Source organism: Molothrus aeneus, chromosome 9 (genome assembly GCF_037042795.1).
Source record: "Molothrus aeneus isolate 106 chromosome 9, BPBGC_Maene_1.0, whole genome shotgun sequence".
Classification (NCBI taxonomy): domain Eukaryota; kingdom Metazoa; phylum Chordata; class Aves; order Passeriformes; family Icteridae; genus Molothrus; species Molothrus aeneus.
Window position 1 is genome coordinate 7,684,229 of NC_089654.1, and position 13,487 is coordinate 7,697,715.

General features: G+C 42.9%; 1 protein-coding gene across 2 annotated transcripts in view; it reads left to right on the top strand.

The window, feature by feature from the left end:
• The window catches only part of LOC136560179 (BEN domain-containing protein 5), an 883,159-nt gene that overhangs the window by 729,659 nt on the left and 140,013 nt on the right, over positions 1 to 13,487 (top strand). For both annotated transcript variants that reach the window (XM_066555873.1, XM_066555874.1), the window contains exon 9: positions 10,360 to 10,471. In XM_066555873.1, coding sequence (XP_066411970.1) covers positions 10,360 to 10,471 — 112 coding nt within the window. The remainder of the gene's footprint in view (positions 1 to 10,359; positions 10,472 to 13,487) is intronic.

A 13,487-nucleotide genomic window follows, 5' to 3' on the forward strand; every position in this document is an offset into this window, starting at 1 on the left:
ATCCCCAAAATCGCTCAAGGATGGATGGAGCTTTGAGAAACCTGGCCTAGTGAAAGGTGTCCCTGCCCCTGGCAGGGGGTGGAACTAAATGGTCTTTAATATCTCTTCCAACCCAAATCCTTCCATGATCAACTTCCTCCTGAACGTTTTCCTGGTCTTTCTGTATAACAATTACCAGAAGATTTCATTTTCCCTGGTGTTTCATCTTCACCTCTTTTCTTGAACAGTTACCTGCGTTTAGTAATTGTTGCATTCTTTTATACATCTCAGAAAAGGGTATAATAATAAATTTTTCTGACAATTTTACACCCATTTGCACCTATTTTTGAGGCATAACAGAAAAAAGAAAAACCCAAAAAACAAACAAAAACCCCCCAAACAAAAGAACCACCTCTGAATCCCTGAAGGTTTAAATTTTTCAGCTCTAACATTCTCATCAGGATTCTCAAACTAATCTATCATTGCACCATTATCCATTGCAATAAGATGTTTCAGTGCTCAGGAACCAAAATGTGTAGTTTCAGCTTGCCTTGGTATCAAATCACATTCTGCTGGTTTGTTGCAGTGATGGATAGAAGCCACACTTTGATGGAAGCCACACTTTGAGTGCTTTACATTCCTGTTCCTCTGCATCCAATGAGCATCCAAATCAGACAAGTGACCCATGTCCCATGGGATGGCACCAAATCCCTCTCATGTGGCTTTGAGTTAGGAAGAGGAGGGGTCATGGAGCATCATGAGAAATGTCTCTTTGCCAGGCCTCTTCCCCTCTGGGGTGGACAGTGTGCCCAACTGCTGGGACTGTGGACAATTTAAAGCCTAAGTGATTTGAGGTAGGAATTGGAAATGGACCAGAGACCACCATGCTGTCAAATAGTTCCTCGTTCTCTGGGTTGTTTGGGCTGAGGCAGCACCACACAGAGAAGCTCAGGTGGTAAAACTCTGCCCTTTAAATTAACAAGTGATTGGGAAAAATCTCAGCCTGATTTAACTCCCTTCTGAAGCATCTGGGCTTTTTATTGATTGCAATCAGAGACAGAGCAGGACTTTACAGCTTCTTTGCCATCTTCTGAAATGTTATGTGACAAACATAACACTGGTATTATTTCTGCTTTGAAATGTTAGTTTATTATGGTAGTGATTCTGGGAAGAACACTTGCAACATTCTCAGTTTCTGGTGGACTTTCCAAAAATGGAATAATCTGGAGGTTTTGGTGTGGTATTTTGTTTGGGTTTAGATTTTTTGATAGGAGTTTTGTTAACTGATTTGGTCACATTGGCCCTTTACTAAAGCAGAGTAGTCACCTGGCAGGTGTTAAAATAATCTAATAGAATAAGGTTAATCTTCTCTCTTTAATTGGACAGCCATATGTAACACACCCAGTGGGCCAGATAACCTTGAAATTTAAAGTGAGAATAAAGACAGATTTGAGAGGAAAATATCTTTAGTTACAGGTGGTAAGGGGTAGAAGAAACAGGAGGGAATGTTCACTGATACAACAGCACAACCCTACACAATCCCTTTTCTCCATCCAAACCCTTAGAGAATGCTTCTCAAAAACTGGACTGGGATATCTCATGCTTATCTTATCCTAATGCTCTTATAGGCATTGCAGGATTGTTTGTTAAGTACAAACTTGTGCAATCTTGTTGGAAATGAACCTCAACAAAATTCAGGGTCTGTCAGAAAACCTTTCTTTGATTCCATAGATCACTTAATCTCCATCTGGAGAACCTAATAAAACCCTGTTGCATATAAAACATTAAGGGAAGGCCTTGTAAAACCCTGGCTCAGGGCTAGTACTTTGGCTAAGGGACAGAAAGGGACTGTGGGAAAGGGGCTCAGCTGAATTAGGGGTAGAAAAACATATTGTGTAACCATTGTGTGTACGCATTCTGGTGTGTGGTGGTTGGTTGAATGATGTTTGCTATGATTTAAAACTGTGGAGCTGATAACAAGGCTTTAAAAGGCCTGTTTTTTTGGAATAAAGGTCTCTCCTTTGCAGCTGCCTGGGCACCCTGGGTCACTATGGACCCTCACCTACATATCCCCATCACTGTATCACCAAAACACTCCATAACCCTTCATGCATTTCCCTCTCCAAACACCATGGAGGGATTATAATTATTTTTTTACGAGTGAAGAACTGAGGCATTGCAGTTGTGCCCTAAGTTAGGTAAGAGGCAGTGACAGGACAGTCTCACGGTGTCACCCTGAGTGAACCACTGTGTCACTTGTCCCTCTCCTATATTGTGACAACTGGGATTTTGTTCAGGGCTTGCACACAACTGTAAAACTTCCAGTTGGTTGTGGTAAAGGGAGTGTTTGGCAAATGGGGATGTGCCTGGCTCTAACTCCTGATGACATTTATTCCTGCTGGCCCATGCAACTGGGGAAGGCTGCTTGCAGACCAGAGCACAGGGAAAGTCAAATAGGCCTTTCCTCCCACCAACCCAAAATAAATGCATCCTTATAAATGCAAAAAGTCACTTTCAAGCTGAACAATTTGTAGATGCAGCAAGACTATGCAGGAATACAATTAATATTCTGGCTATGTATGGGAGTGAGAAGTACCTAAGTGTGTCAGAGCGTGTTAGCAAACATTATAAAAGGGAGCCAGCAGCTGTGCTCTGGTGCTGGGGAGTTAAACTTTGCTTGTTAGGGTTCAGCCAGCAGTTTGCCAGCCCTGTGCTGCTTCCCTGAGGGCCAGCACACACCTTCTTGTCAGTTTGGGATCAGGCCAAACCCTTTCTTTAGGATATCCAAGACGAAAAGGCCTTTGTGATGATGGAGATGGATGATTTCTGGCTGAGTTCTGGCATGGCCTATGAGGATGTCCTGGGTTGAAGTAGTCTGGTACCCTGTAATGTAGCAAAGTAATCATTTAAATCTATTCAGGAGAATAAAAGAAATCTCAGGTACAGTGCTAACTCTAACCACCACAGGTTACAGCAGGTTCTCAGACACAGCTGAATGCAGCAGTATCAAGATATAAAGCCAAGAAAAATGGCTGAATTAAGGTATAACTGAAACCCACCCAAAGCCCATTCATGATCCAGTAATACTTTACCATTTTCTACTGATCTCTGACAAAATTCGATGTTTCTAATATTCTGTCCACTGACAGTGCCATTTTTGTGAGATATGGAGAAGCCTTGAATACAGTCAGCTTCAGCTCACATCAGAGATAGGTGCTGGACGAGTAACATGCTATGTAAACCCAAATTCTCCTAAAAAAAGTCCTGTCCTGTCTCTCAGATAGAATGGTTCAAATTAGTGGCTGTCTCTTATGTAAGCCAATTTTTGTCCCAGTTGCTCTTTTATGAACTGGGGACAATGTGGTCCCCTCTTGTACCAGTGCTGTTGGGAAAATTAGTCCATCAGTGCTTATAAAGCAGCTGTCTCCTGAGCACTTTAGAAAAGCCATGAAGAGCTGAATAGCTCTGTCCTTGGAGCAGGCTTTGAGTAGCATGCAGTAAGCAGCAGCCTAGGGTTGCATTTTGAACAATAAGGAAAAGCCAAAATACTGAATAGCCCACTCATGAATGACCCGTGAGGATCCTGTGACAGAATAAAGTGAGAGCCTGTGGAAAAGCACCCTGTGCTCCTGCAGTTAAAGGCTGTGCCACAACAGTGACAAGCACAGGGCTGAAGGAAGGCTCTGTGGACCTGTGCAATGTCCTAAGTTTAAGAGCTCAGCGTTGTGTGGCTCCTTTGAGGGCAGCTCTCTGTGTGTAATGGGTCTGGTGGTAAGAGCTGAACCATCTTCTGGGGGTGTTCCTCTCATGCTGGACTGCAGGGAGCAGGATGTGTCTTCACTCCTTCCTAGAAGTGAGTAGAATTCCAGATTTGTGTGCCAGGCAGGACAGGAGATGTGTAATATGGAGTTATACCATCCTATAACAGCTGGAGTATTCCCTAACAATTCTGAGATGTGTTGTGTGCCTATTTGCACAGCCTAAGGAAGGCCAGAAGTGGGAACAAGAGCACAATTCAAGAGCAGCCATGTCTCCAGAAGTGAACCACTGTGATGATGAAACACTTATTTTCACCCAGCCTGCCCCTCCAGGAATGTAGTCAGACCAACAAAAAATACAAATGTTTTAAAGAAGGGTTGCTTATCTGAAGGGAAACATTTGTTAGGACATTGTGGGGAAGTCAAGTAGATAGGGCAGGAGTGCCCAGAGGAGTTTGACTTGTTCACAGGGTGGGAGTCCAGTAAATTAAGCACATATTAAAATTCTTTTTCTCAGTGGTTTGCAGCTTGTGATCCATGAGCAGGTGGCTTTTGGACAACATCAGAAAAGTTTATGTAATACTGCATTATGGGCTATATATGTGAGAGTTCTGAAGGCCCTGTGCCTACAGTGGAAATATTTTGGGATCCAAAAGTTGGAAAAAAACCTGTCTCTTGTGTCATTAAGTCAGTGATGTGTTTGGTTTTGAAAAGGGCAAACAATGAATCAGGCTTTAAAATGGAAGCACTGTAGGTGTTGCCATCAACTTGTTTAAAACACCTGAATGCCCAAGATTGGCATGGCAGTGACTCAGATCCAGCTGGGAGCAGGAGCCTGAGAAAGCCCTCCCAGGGCAGGACAGATGGGACTGGCTCCTGCAGGGTCATTTGGAGAGATCCACACATGGGGACAGGCTCTTCCTAGGGGAGAGCTTTGCTAAGCTGGGCTTGCATCCCAGGGGAAGTGCTGGAAACCTTGTACCACTGAAAATTGGGCTGGGCACGATGCAGATGTGAAAATACAGAGATCTGGGACAGCTGCTGGGGTGAGCTGCTCTAGGGAGGGGATCTCACCCTCTGACACACCAGGCACACTCACAGGGTGGAGTTCTCCTACCTGCAGGATGGGTTTTTATTTCCAGCACGCTGCTTTGTGCCCATGAATCCTTCTGGCATTACCTGGGGTGTGTAAGGAGGGTTAATACAAGAATTGAGACATATCCTGAAGATCAGAGTGTGCCTGTGTCAGAAGGGGACGTGTGTCTTCCTTGGTGTGTGTGCCTGTGACACCTCTTACCAGCCCTGAAAAATGCATGTATTCATCAGAAGGAGAAAATATCCCTTTGTGTTTATTCTTATTTAACATTGTTTACACAGAAAATGGAGAAACACATCTTTAACCGTCATGTAGGATTTAAAATTATGTCAGTACACCCGGCAGAGCTCATTCTGCAAACATCTACTCCACCGTGTGGTCTCTGCCAGCTAATGCTGCTCTCTGCCTGGAGCACACTGCAGTGCCTCTGTTAAATAGCCTTTGTGAAGGTTTCCAGAGCTCTAAATTAAAAATGCAGAAAGCTGGGGAGGAGGAGGGAGTTTTCAGAGCAGGGGTTCTCTGTAGCTGGAGCGTTAGGATGTCTTGCTACCTAATTGCTTTAGAATATGTGGGCTTGAGTGAGTCCTTTTTAATGAATAATAGGCAAATGCAAAAATGGCAAACCCCAAGCACCCAGACGGTGAAACACACACTAATGAAGACCTGACTTGGCTGGCAGGTGTGGAGCTGATTTGTAAAACAGAACACATCAGTTTTGAGGTGATATTTGTGAAAAGAAGCAAACCTTGTGCGTGCTGCCCTCGCCTTTGCTCCCTGCTCCTGCCATCCCTGCCGCAGCCCCATGGCAGTGCCTGCTGCCACTGCCTGTAAGGGACAGCAGCCAGAGGGACCAGCTACCCCCTGTCTGCCCTCCCACTGCACTGGCAGGGAGGAAAACAGCGCTCCCCCTTCCTCTCTGCCTTCCCAACCCCAAACCCTAACCCTGCTGGTGGTGCCACGTGCGGGTTGGAGCTCCCTGGCTTTGTGAGCGTGGAGATTATCTGGAGATTCACCCGGGGCTGATCCAATGAACCAACGCAGCCTTACAAAGCTGGAGGGAAGGGTGCACAGTTCTCTTTGCAATAAATCACATGGCGTGAAAAAGGATTTCTTTAGCTCCTTTTCTCCATTATTCTCCGTATCTCACCTTGTGGAAATGGGTCTGTAAGGGAGAGATTTAGACTCACATGGCAGGAAAAACGAGCAGGGCAGGGGGAACTGAAGGTAAAGGAAGGCAGAGTTCCTGGAGGTTTCTATAACTTGGGGATTCCAGGAAGAAGAGATTCTTTCTTCTTCCTGAAAGAATAGGAAGAAGCCCTGAAAAATAAACCCAGCATGGGCCTTGGTACTAAATCCTTCCTCAGGATGTTGTCACTAAAGCAGCTGCATAAGAAATCCTTAAAAGCAGTGATGAGTTCAGTCCCAGAGAGGGTTTCTGTCCAGAGAACTGCCCAGCAAGCTGGGTGCTGGTCTGAACATCTTTGGTTTTACTGAGTTGAGCTGGTAACCTCTTCAGATCTGGCTGCCTCCCAAGTAGGGAGGGATGAATACTGCAAAATGTTTCAGTTTCCAGTGCAATTTTGAAACTCATTTGCTTTGACTGAATTTGCACTGTGTTTATGTAAATTTATAAACACTGTAATAAATTTATCTACTTACAGAAAAGAGAAATTTCAGGAAAAGGCTGCAAAACATTGGTGAAACACAAATTCTAATTCAACAAGAATATTCACAGAACCTGATTTAAATGAACATTCAGTCACGAAGCAGAAGCACAGCATGGGGTCTGTATATCTAGCAAACTATGGCAAGCATAATCCAAAATTCAAACAATGGTTATCAGCTTAAATGCTTTAAATTAAATACATGTCATTGTTTCTTGCAATGACTATGTGACCAAATTCTAGGTTTTTACAGTGGGAATGAAGACCAAAATCAGGTAATAGGTGCAGGTTTCTAGTTTGCTTGTAGCTATCTATTCTGACTGTTTTTTTTCCTAACCTGGGAGAGTCTGTGCCAGCACCTCATTCTCATCAGGCTCTGTGGGATTGTGACCTGCCACATTCATAAGAGCATTCATGGGCATGGTCAGTAATGCTCTTGGATTGGGATATCCTCTAGTGCCCTTGTTCCAACCCTCACTAATTAGGAAGCTGGTTTTGTCTTCCTTTGTACCTCTTGGAGTCTGTAATGTTTCCTGATTTTTTGTCTTCTGGGTCCTTCTTCTAAGAGCATCCTTAAGCAGTTCTTTGATATAATTTAGGTTTTTTTCCGCCTTGTTAATTTTATACTGAACACATTAGTTTATTTACAGCACAAAATAAATCTAATCTGTATAGGGCAGATTTGGAGGCATTTTCTAAATTAGGGGAACACTTAGAGCCATGTGAGGAAGTTCATTGATGCAAATGACAACTCTTGCCCCCTGAGTAAAAGAACTGGTCTCAAATATTGAGAGATTATGTATTATTTTAGGAGGACACACTTGTTTCCCACCATGGAGATGCTCTTCCCAGAGCATATCTGTATTTCTACTTTGCCTACCCAGTGTTTGAAGCAGCAGGCAAAGAGTTAAGCAGTGGAACCAGCAGCAAAGTGCTCCAGAAATTAGCTGGTTTAAGACTGGGAGGACGAATTAAAAAACAGTGCAAGATGCAATTTTAAAGTTATCCTGTTGAAGCTCTTGCATTGGAGGCATTAGCCATGAGGGAGATCACATCAGCTGGGAGCAAGATAATAAAATGAATGCAGGATCTGTAATGGGCACGTGGGAGACGCTCTCCGTGTGTTTTGGCCATGTCCTGATATACGTGAGCTCTGGGAGACAGTTCTACATGTAATGGAGTCAATAATCAAATCTGAAGTACCAAGGAACACAACTTGATGTTTCCTTAGAGAGGCCACAAGTTTGCAGCAGATGAATAAAGAGAGGCTGCGGTAGATACAAATTTGTCTTTAGGCAAAAAGGAAAGAAAAAAGACTTGAAAAGTGGAGGCGGGGAGGAAATATTACACTGTTTCCAGACTGGAGAGAAATAGTAATGCCTACATCAGAAAGTTAATTAATTGTTGTTACATTGATAAATATGTGATATACCACATCAAAGACTAGCTAAATGATATTTGGAAATTAATTTGGATTCCTATTAAACAGAGCTCAGAGGAGCTTCCCAAATGAATAACTTGTTTGTTAAGCATTGCTTCCTTCTGTTTATAAAGTCTTTTCAAGTAAAGACAACTATTTTCAACTTTCAATTTTTTCTTGTTGTTTTAAATGAACTACGAGATTCATCTCTTACCAGACATTCCTGACACATCCAAATACTGCAAATTACAATGTCTTACTTAGGATCTCATAAAAATTAGGTATTGATTACCTCTTTTCTCTATGGGTATGACTTAGATAAAGTTATCCCAAAAGTCCCAACCCCCAAATTTAATATTGATGGTGTGCTCATTTTCTCTAGTGTTAAATATTATTAAAAGAAAATGTAAATGTGACATATTAACTATATAAATATAGGTTTAGATTCTGAGATCTTAAGAAAGTTTTTCTACAGTAAGGATGTTATTTTCTTGGAAACTGTGCCAAAATACAGTAAAACTCGTGGCAGTTTCTGCTTTTATTAAATGAAAAACTCATTCTTCTCATTCTGCTTTTCTGCCAATCTTATCCTGGTCTAATTCCACCTACGTCTCTGGAAGTACTTCAGGTTTTTATTAATGTCTATGAGTTCAAAAGCAGATAGGATTTAGTAGAGCTGAGTGCAGAGAGTTTACATGCAGACAAAGAGAAGAGAGAGAGAGAAATTTGACACAATATGCTGTACAGTGGGATGGCAGCAACTTTCTGAGTTGTCTGTGGAATTGTAGTTGTTTAAAATGTCCAGGAAAAAAAATCCATCTGGGTTCTATATGAGCAGAGAAGTGGCTACCATGACAAGGAGGTGGCTTCTGCACCCCAGCAAGCCCCCAGGGCAGCAGTGTTGGAGCTGCAGAGCTGCACTTGGGTGTTTGAGCTCCCAGAGAGCTGATGGGTGGGTTGTGTCAGCCCAAGGAGCAAAGCAGCTCCTGCTTGCTTAGAAACCCATAGGAATTTTTACAAAAGAGTGTCACATTAATTTTGTATCCTTTGGTTCATAGGAAAACAATTATTCATCAGGTTTGGAAATTAATTTCATCCTCTGGTTTACTCCCCTCACTTTTTTAAGTATTTCACCTCTGTTAGTTTTATTTTCCTTTCTCTTTGACAATTAAACCTATATTTTGGGTCTTCAGATTGTTAGATTTTTTTTTTGATTTTTTTTTTTTTTTGTCAGAGGATAGTACTGCAGGAGTGAATCTCTTGTTTGCATAGGTGTGTTTAAAAGATTAAGGCTGAACAGACATTCTTGTAATAGACATGGGATCAATGAAAGCTCTTCTTTTCTCAAGAAGCTTTAAGGCTTAGCAGCAAGGTTGATTTTTTTGTTTGTTTGTTTTAACTGTAGAAGAAATTGCATCTCTACCTGGGCTTCTATTATTTGTATGATCTTCTACAGAATTCCTGAGCAAGAATTTACCCAACTCATCCCAAGCTTAGCTTGAGATGACACAGTTCTCTTCCTGCCTGTATCAGTAGCCAAAGGTTTTCTAGGTGATCTTTGCAGCAGGCAAGGGACCTGATTTCCTCCTTCTCCTACTTGTGCCACTTCCAACTTTCTAATTTCTTTTTCAAATTTCAAATTTTCAATTTTAGTGCTCACTCTTATTGGCAGCCTCCTGAGTTTCAGTGAGGCCTCACAAAGAATTTGGATGGTACTCTTTGGGGCTGTGAGCAGGAGAATCCAAGTCAGGACAGTGTCCTGGGAGGGATCTGAGCCAGGGCAGGAAGGAGAAGCCAAGGTGGCATCCATGCTCCAATGCCTACAGGGTGTGATGGCCAATAAGCATTTTAACTTGTTGGTTTGGTTGGCTAGCTTTTGTGTAGGCAATTGCAGGAGGGGAAGAGACGGAGGCCCTGGGTTAGTGGAACAATGACATTCATGCTTTAAATCCCTTAGGCACAAACCTAATGGCCATTGATTACAATGCTCTGAAGAGCCCTGCTGAGTCAGAGCCTGGCTGAGGACAGGCTGAAGGTCCAGTTTGGTGGAGCAGTGTGTGAATCACCCTCACAGCTGCACACCCTCAGCCAGAGCTCCAAAGAGAAGGGAACCCCAAGGTCAGGCAAGGCTGCTCCAGGGCCAGCCTGCCAGACTGGGAAAAGGCAAAGGATGCAGTGAGCGCAGGCTGTGGAGGGGAAGGAGGCTGCATGCCAGAGCTGTTCCTGTTGATATTCTGCTGGCCATGTTATTTCTGAAAGGTGCCATTGCTGCAGGTCTCCTCAGGGGAGGGTTTGCTTTGTTTCCCCCATGAGAACAACATTTAACTACTTCAGCCACAGAATATAACCCTAATTCTGCAGCTGATCTGAGGAGAGGCCACAGCCCTGCTAAGTCTATGTCTGGTTCTTTAGTGTCTGTTTTTTGTGTGTGTGTGTGTGCAGGTGCTCCCTGCTGGGGTTCGATCTGAACCGGCACTGGGCCAATCCCTCTCCGTGGGCTCACCCCACCCTGCACGGAGTGAAGGAGCTCATCATCGACATGTACAACAACCCGGTGAGTGGGGACAGAGCTGCTGAGCCCCCCTTGTGCTGGGGGAGCCACCCCTCCACTGCAGGAGGTCAGGGAACAGCTGGGCTTTTGCCACAGGAAGCACCAGAAGTGGGGAAAGCGCGTGGAATGATGTTCAGCTCAGATTAACTATGAAATAATTCTGAAAGCTGGGCCTGAATTCAGTTGAGCTGCTCTGAGCAGGATTCAAAACAGCAGGCCCCCCAAATTGAATTAGGGAATGGCAGCACGGCTTAATCCGGGGCTCTGGCGGTGGTGGCTGTGTGGTGTGCAGGGCAGGAGGGGGAGAATGTTTGCAAATATTATATAAAGACACATGAACACACTCATGCTCACTCAGAGAAGCAGAGGTGTTCTTGAAGGTGAAATCTTAGCTAATCAGAGGAGATGGATTGAGGAGAATATGGAGAAGAGGAGTGGGAGGGAGGCAGACAGCTATTGAATGTTTGACATCAAAGCGCGGAAGGATTATTGAACGTGGCACCTAAGAAAAACTGCTGGGAAAAAAAAAATGGATATGGGTAGGAAAAAATCACTACCAAAAAATAAGAGGAGATTTTATAGATTATTATTTTTTCCTTATAGGATTCCTGGTATTTGTCTTTTCTTTTTGCTTCTCACAATGGAGAGGGAATTTGAATCTTTAAGTCCCTGAAGTTTTGCTAATTTTTCCTTTTGTTTTTTCTTTCTTTCCTTTTTGTTTCTGGGAAAAAGAACCTGACTACCCTTGCTAATAAAGAAAGAGGATTCTTACCCCTGGCTACATCATGTAGAGGATAAGACCTCCTTTAATTTAACTCCTGGTTTTCCCAATACATCTTAATTAGACTTTTTATCTTCCAGTAATACCTGTACAGAGGAGTTTTTAGGTACAAGGAAGATAGGTTAATAGATAAGAGCGTTACATATGGACTGGAATCCAATTGCATGAAAAATATTTTTCTTAGACCACTAATTGTTTGGCACAGAATTTGTTTTTCTATTCAGTTTCTGCAGCACCTTGCACTGTGCATTGTGCCTCTGACCAAGGCTCCTGAGCTCTATTAAAGCGATGATGATAATGATGGAAAGGCCCAGAAAGGAGCTTTGGAGCCAGCCTGGTCTTTCCTCTGTTTTCTACCCCAAACAGAAAGATAATTTTTATTCTAGATAATTGAGTGAGCATGCAGATTGCTTTAAGAAGAGTTTTTTCCAAGAATGAAGAGGTCTTTAAACATTACAAGAAAGCTGGATGTAGGGAAGTGCTTGTAGCCAGTAAGGCAACAAATCCTGGCAATATTAAAAGTCACTGTCAATAAAGTAAAGCTATTCTTGGATACAGGGGGAAGTTCTTTTCAGCTTCATCCCTTTCTAAGGAATCTTTGAAAATTCTGGTAGCTTCCAGCTGTCCTGTGTGTGAAGAATGAATTAATTTGCTTTGGTGGCTAAAATGAAAAATCAAAAGAATTGTTTGGTGAGAGCTGATCTGAAATGGAAATTTTTTTTTCCTCCATCTTTCGGACTCCCACTCTCCCCAGTGATCAACCTGAGATGAACCAGTTCCAGTTCATTTCTTTCTGAGGGAAAGAAAAGGGACCCTTTTAACCATTTAATTTTCAAGGTTATTTAATTTTTTTTTAAGTACTTTTTTAGAATTTTTTTTTTATTAAAGTCGCAGCAAAGTTCAGGTTGCTGTTCAGAATTCCATTTCTTAGTGAATTAGCTACCCACCAAAAAAACCTTCTTGTCTGGCCTTGTCAACACCAGCCTTCCTGGCAGTATCAGGAATGCTCAGCAATGCAATGCAGTATATGGGATTACTGTTATTTTCAGGAAATATCAGATTCTTAGTCCCTGTGATCCCAGTAATATTGGTATGAAAAGACCATACCCAAAGTGCTGGGACAAAAGGGGGAGGGAGACAAGCCAGGTGCCATGGGACTGTCCATGCACCATCCCATTTAGCAGTGACTGCTCTTATTAAGACAGAGTGCCAGAATAAAACCTGCTTTGAATCCCTTCAGACAGCTAAAAATTTTAGGTGCTTTTCAGGGGTAGAATGTTACTTTGAGATGACTATTTCATGATGGATGGCTGGCTGCATGCACAGGTGACCTGCTGCAGGAGAGCTGGTGTCAAACTGTGTCACATCAGGCATTTTGCATTTGAACACATCTGTCCTGCCACCCTCTCCCCATCTGAAGTCTTCCCACACTGGGGAAAATGAAGTGAAATGCAAAACCCAATTCCCTGAGAAATTATGTAATAAAAAAAATAACCTTCATCCCTCCCATTGCAGACAAGATCTGCTGTGAAGGGCTGTCCACAGAAGACTGGATTGTTTAAAGCAAGGGGAAGTTTGGCTTCATGTTGGCATTGCAGAACAGCTCAGTGCAGGACTTTTAGATGTATTCATTCCCTTAAATCACTTAAGGAAAATTAGCTGCCATAAGACCATAAAACCATGTTTTAAATATTGCTGCATAGGAGGATTTTTCCTCAGCTCTGCAGCATGGGAGATAAGCTCTTTCCTTTGAAAAAAAGTTCATTCTGGAGCAGGGAGGATGAGTGACACAGAAATAAGTGAAGTGGGTATGAGGCACATGCACAATGCCACAGCTACAGTGATTCCAGCACTGAGTGTTCCAAGGCCGAGTGTTTGCTGTAGGTACTGTATAAAAATAATCCAAAGCACTTGTGGTTCACTGTTCTTCTGGGTTTTACAAAGTGTGCTTATTTTATTTTCTTTTTAAAGTGTTTCAGATTCCTTAAGGACCATATTGCCCTTGGGAGGGAATGGGTGGGTTGAGAAATGAGAAACAATAGGAAGCTTTTGATCTCCATTCCACTGATTTTGACACAGTAACTCTGATGATCAGTGCCATCATGTTGACCTGCATGGAGTCTCAGATGTTTCTAGTGGTATCAGTCTTGCAGATGAGACTGAAGTGATAGTCTCCTCTAGATATGTGCTGCTGGCTGGGGATATTTCTGTTCCCAAGCCCTTTGCCTGCCCATACAC